The sequence below is a fragment of the Vitis riparia genome, unplaced genomic scaffold (genome assembly GCF_004353265.1).
Source record: "Vitis riparia cultivar Riparia Gloire de Montpellier isolate 1030 unplaced genomic scaffold, EGFV_Vit.rip_1.0 scaffold822_pilon_pilon, whole genome shotgun sequence".
NCBI classification, from domain to species: Eukaryota; Viridiplantae; Streptophyta; class Magnoliopsida; order Vitales; family Vitaceae; genus Vitis; species Vitis riparia.
The window spans coordinates 79,594-85,422 of NW_023269801.1; the positions used below are offsets into that span (position 1 = coordinate 79,594).

A 5,829-nucleotide genomic window follows, 5' to 3' on the forward strand; every position below is an offset into this window, starting at 1 on the left:
ATTGGGTAACAATCCCATGCTCTTGAAGAAACTTCGCAAATGGCCTAGGTGCTTGTCCATTTTCCATATATCTACCATAATATTCTCCACCTCTATCTGATCTCACAATCTTAATTTGTTTACTGCATTGTTTCTTTACTTCTGCCTTGAAAACCTTGAAGGCATCTAATGCTTCATTTTTGTTGTGAAACATGTAGAGATACATGTATCGTGAGTAATCATATATGAAAAAAATGAAGTATTTCTGACCATGAGAGTCCATGTCTAGATTACATCTATCAGTATGTATGATCTCTAATATGGCAGAACTCCTAGTAGCATATTTCTTTGACTTGTTGGTCTGCTTTCCTTTAATGCAGTCCACACAAGTTTCAAAGTCAGTAAAATCTAGAGTACTAAGTACCCCACCATTTACAAACCTTTTGATTCTATCTATGGAGATATGACCTAATCTCCGATGCCATAATGTAGAGGAATCCTCATTTACAACAGATCTCTTAATACCAGTTTGGACATATAATGAATTATAAGTGGTATCATTTTGTAAGAATATGCGATAAAGACCATATGAAAAAATACCATTCCTAACACAATCAGATTTATAAGTCAAACTGAAAGATGTTTCTGAAAAATGAAAGGAATATCCAAAAGGTACAAGTCTAGAAACTAAAATCAAGTTTCATGAGAAACTTGGTACATAAAAAGTCCTTTGCAATTCTAAAACAAAACCACCATCTAAAGTTAAATAACACGTCCCAATTGCTTCCACATGCGAGCCCATCTTGTTTTCAGATAAGATGAATTGCTCACTACTCACTGGCTTTCTTAGGTTTTGCATACCCTACAAGGAATTTGAAATGTGGATTGTAGATCTAGAATCAATCCACCATGTGTTAGTATTTATGTTAACCATATTAGATTCATAACAAACAAACGAGGTAGGGTTACCTTTATTCTCAAGCCATTTATGGAATTTCAGACATTTCTTCACGTGTCATTTCTTTTTACAGAAGAAACACTTTTCGTCTTTCTTAATGTTAGCTTTGGGAGGAATTTGATGCTTACCTTTCTGATTGGCTTGAGATTTTCCTTTCTTTGAAAGAATAAACATTTCATAATTTAATCCAATTTATTTTTTTGAATCTCAACTTCTTCCAATTCTAAAGCATTGAAAGAGAAATCCCGAAAAATCCGTCAATAAATGACGAGAATCATAGGCGCCAGTTCTGCCTATGAACTTGGCCAAAAGGGCCGCGGCTGCTAAGGCGGCACGGGAAGCCTCTATCTCGACTCACTCTGAGGTTCCCACTAATCTAAAGAGTGATGAGGCGCGCCCTACTGAAGGGTTTTTGGAAATCGGTTTGCAGTAAGAAGAACTTGACCTCTAACGCTCAGAAGAGTCCAGTTATCATCGAATATGTTCTGCCTTTTTGCATCTTCTTTTCCTTGAAGGTTATAGCAGAAACGGAAGACATTGATCTAGTTATCTTTCTGTCAGATAGATAAGCAAGGTTTTTCTTTTCTTAAGAAAAGAAGTCATTTCTAGTGGAAGAGGCTGGGACCTAGCCTTCTTGTTCTTATCTTCCTCCTAGTAAGGAAAGACATAGTTTTAGAGTCATTGCATCCTCTATGAGCTGGATGTAGCTACTTTATATCCGGACAGATAATAACTAATTAGATGGTAGCCGTCTTCTTTCTCTTTGTAGTTGGGATAGCGGGCAGGGTTAGAGGAAGCAAGGATAGATAGGCTAGGATTAGATGTGGCTTCTAGACGAGGAGGATAGAGGAGCGAAAGCAGCTTTATGACTTCCCCTTTTCCTTCATGCACTGGGAGAGGAAAAAAACTATCTTGGTTGATAGTTCGATGGAATTGCGTGACTTTTTGGATGTTTAACCTTGAGGGATGTAGCTAACTAAGGCAATCTGGATGCTAGTCGGGGAATACCATGCCTCTCGGATAGGCCTTTGAGTTCCTCTAGTTATCTTCTTGAATCACTCTAAGCATAAGACCTTGAATTGCCTCTTTGTCTTCTCTCTATGGATAGAGCAATAACATTAAAAGAGGATGTATCCCTTTCCTTACTGTACTTGTAGTTGAGTAAGGACTTTAAGCTTCTAGTTTGAACTAGTATGCGAAATGTATGGTTGATAGGGCTCTTACCCCCTCAATGTTTATAAAAGAATCCTACCTGAAGGATTGAGTGACCATAGTTTTCGGTGCAAGCAGCAAGCGGGGCAAGATCAAGTGTTGCGGTTTGATGAATCGAAGGCCTGCTCTTTCGTCACAGCCATCAAGTTAGCAAGCCTGTTTTCAAGTTTTTTTTTTATTGAAAGTTCGTGCCTTACACAATTCATTTTCCATCCTATTCAATTGAAGTCCCCTAGGTATGCTCCTTATTTTTTAGGATAGCTTGGTTATCGGGCAAACCCCTTTTCACACAAGATAATCATAAAAAAAAAAAAAAAGAAACCTTCCCATAATGATGGTGTAAACAGAACTTGTGTAAAGGTCCCTATAGTAGTCTCTTGATTATAGGATAAATCCCTTTCCAACTGTCCCCTTGATGTAGGCATTTCAGTAGGCAAAGGAAATCTAGCAGGTAGATAAAACGATCTAAGAATCTCTCGGAAGTTTAGGTTGCTGTCAGTGCAGGCCAATCTGAATCTAATTCCTTCTCCATGTCTGCCAAGCCAGGTGAGTTTTTTGGGGTTTTAGTTTTCGTTCCAACTCAAGTTGGGATTTGAGTTTAAGTTATCCTTTTCTCTTCAATTGCTAATGCATTTTTCAGATGAGAGGTGTGGTGTAATCCAGTGAGGAAGCAAGCCTTACCTCTTAGCCAGCAGGAAAGGGCCTAGCAGTTCTTATAATACTAGTAGTAATAGATAGGATACCTTACGGAGATACCTTTCATACTAATTAGACTAGTTAGATTTTCTCAAAAAAGCTTAGGAAAGCTGGTTTAGGAAAGGCAGTTTCACAAGTGTCTAAGTAAGAAAAGAGAAAAGTTAGTCATCTAAGGCAAGCCTTGGGCGAAATAAAACCCTTTTATCTTTGCATATTCCCTTTATATAGAGTCAGAGTAGTAGAGTAGTAAATAGACTTTCAATAGACTATCCTTTGGCCGTCTCAAGTAAAGTCTCATAAGTAGTTCCTTATTCAATTTCTACTGTAATCGAGTTCAAGTAGTTGATAGCGCCAGTCTAAGTAAAAGTAGTTATCTCTTGTCTAAGAAGTAGTAAACTATGCGTAAGCAGTATTTTACTGTGGATAAGGAATAGTTCTTGCCTATCTCTTAGGAGTATTTGCCTATTCATAAGTAGTCATTGACGATCCATAACCTTTATCAGTATTTCACCTCTTAGGCAAGCCAGAATCAGGAATTCTGAAAAGCTAGTATCTTTTTACCTCACCTTTTTTTTTTCCTTTAGCTCGAGAGAGAGGAAAGCCTTTACAAAAGAAAAGTTTATTTTTATTTTTATTTAAGGCAATAAAGCATTATTATTATTTAAAATGGCAAGCGGGTTTTAAGTGAAATCCCTATGGGCCTTTTCCAGAAGTCTATTGAATTTCCTCTCCTTCTGTCATTTTCCTAAGTTAAGCTCATTGTCAAGCCAGCTAGGTAAATCAAAATAATAGAATTGTAGTCTTAAAGTAAGCAAGCTCAATTGCAATGGAAAAGCCCTAAGCTAAGCGTATCAAATTGGAGGCCTTGTTTTTAAGGGTTTCAGTGCATAGGTAAAGTGAAAGTAAGCCCATGTATTTCGAGGGTTAAGCTAATCTCTTGCCTTATAGGAAAGCCGCTATCTTTTCATATCCTTAAGTTCCAACATCGGAAGGATTTTTGAAGACAATATAGTTTTCAATCAATCCATCAGAGATAGGTTCAGTCCTATTAGTCCCTAGCCCTTACATGCCCTTCACTCTGTCGTCCCTCCTCCTTACTCTAGTGTTGAACCAGTAAAAGAGTCCCATGATCAATAGGAGCATATTTTTTCCAGAGTAATATAAGTCCGGGTCTGACTAGGGGAACTAATACTTTCTAGTCAAAAGTCTCAATCTATATAGGCTATATAGCCTATATAGAATTGGTAATTTCTTGATATCTTTGGCAAGGGCTATATTTAGAATACCATATAGCGGCGGGATAAGGCAAGTGTTTTGATCAAGCCCGTATCAAGTTCCTTCCGGATTAGAGGTCAAACCCTGCTTTTTGTATTATTATTATTTACTTCATTTTGCCTGCCAGTGCTCAGCATAACAATAACATATTTTCCCGCCTTATAATTATATAATTAAATAATAATATATATAATTAATTATATATTTATATATATATATAATTATTCTTTTGACTTATCTGGCTAGTCAGACTCCTTCTAACTCAAGATTAAGTTAGTGTTCAATCTACTGATCATTGGTAGAAGAGAGAAAAAGTAAGCGGGGTGCTTTCTCCCACCAATGTGATCCCCATTACGGATGGACAAATCTGTTCGGAAACAGAGCTCTTTTATCGCGGAATTAGACCTGCTATTAACGTCGGCTTATCTGTCAGTCGCGTCGGGTCTGCCGCTCAGTTGAAAGCTATGAAACAAGTCTGCGGTAGTTCAAAACTGGAATTGGCACAATATCGCGAAGTGGCCGCCCTTGCTCAATTTGGGTCAGACCTTGATGCTGCGACTCAGGCATTACTCAATAGAGGTGCAAGGCTTACAGAAGTCTCGAAACAACCACAATATGCACCACTTCCAATTGAAAAACAAATTCTAGTCATTTATGCAGCTGTCAATGGATTCTGTGATCGAATGCCACTAGACAGAATTTCTCAATATGAGAGAGCCATTCCAAGTAGTATAAAACCAGAATTTCTACAATCCCTTTTAGAAAAGGGTGGGTTAACTAACGAAAGAAAGATGGAACCAGATGCATTCTTAAAAGAAAGCGCTTTGCCTTACACATTTATCTCACTTGTAACTACCTGACATACGCTATCAGACTATTTAGATTAACCCGAAACCAGAGTCGCCAACGGCACTCTTTATTGTGTGCTCTGAGGAACTCCTGGTTAGAAGTCACCTTGAGTCCGCTAAAAGACTAGGGCTATGGTAACTAAACCGGTGTCGGCTACCGTTGACTGCTTCTTTTAGGGCTATTAGCCCTAAGCCGAATCGGTGGACTCTCCCTTTTTAGCTCTTGATGCCTGCTTTAAGCTTCGTCGGAGATTTTATGGCCCATAGCTTACAACATCTTACGTTATACGATGCCACTATCGGGATTTAACGATGCCAACTAGAGCTACTCGAACGAAGTGACCAGCAAGCGCGTAGGCAATAGTGTCCAAATAGCCCAATGCTAATAGCTCTAGCTTTAGATTAGTAAAATGATGGGTGACCCAGAAAGACGGTAGGCATAGAGCTATGGAATGCTGTCATAGGCTAGGAGAAGAAAGTTCAGTTCGAAAGAGGTTTGTTTTCTCTTCGGTAGTCAGTACTTGGGATCTTAGTTCCAGGACGTAGAAGAAAGCTTATTAGAGAGAATTAGATGCTTACTCTTCATTAATTAGAGGGGTGGCTTGGGGGGGTCAGCACGCACAACTAATCCCCCTCCCGAATTATTGGCATATCCAATGTTGTCCGATAGACCTTGACGTGACGCTGTCCTTTATGTAGGGACAGCTTGGACCAACCAGGGTTAAGGAAGGCAATTTCTAGAAAGAAAGAGTGGATAAATAAAGGAATTCTTGAGTGGATCAGGAATCCAATTTTTGAGTCGGTATGGATAAAAGATCTTCCTATGTTATACTATTCAATTCTCGACGATGAATCAATTTG

General features: G+C 38.6%; 1 protein-coding gene across 1 annotated transcript; it reads left to right on the forward strand.

Annotated features, from left to right (window-relative positions):
* The first annotated feature begins 1,232 nt into the window (after positions 1-1,232).
* Positions 1,233-4,980, forward strand: LOC117910709 (ATP synthase subunit alpha, mitochondrial-like). Its single transcript, XM_034824827.1, has 3 exons — positions 1,233-1,366; positions 2,638-2,695; positions 4,423-4,980. Exons 1-3 carry the CDS (start codon positions 1,233-1,235, stop codon positions 4,978-4,980), a joined length of 750 nt encoding a protein of 249 aa, XP_034680718.1.
* The last annotated feature ends 849 nt before the right edge of the window (positions 4,981-5,829 follow it).

Excerpts from the sequence above, each read along its gene's own strand:
- LOC117910709 (XM_034824827.1), top strand. The coding sequence starts at position 1,233 with ATGAACTTGGCCAAAAGGGCCGCGGCTGCTAAGGCGGCACGGGAAGCC. Across the intron at positions 1,367-2,637 it reads TTTTTGGAAATCGGTTTGCA|GTTGCTGTCAGTGCAGGCCA; the intron begins GTAAGAAGAACT and ends TCGGAAGTTTAG. Across the intron at positions 2,696-4,422 it reads CTCCATGTCTGCCAAGCCAG|AAGAGAGAAAAAGTAAGCGG; the intron begins GTGAGTTTTTTG and ends GATCATTGGTAG.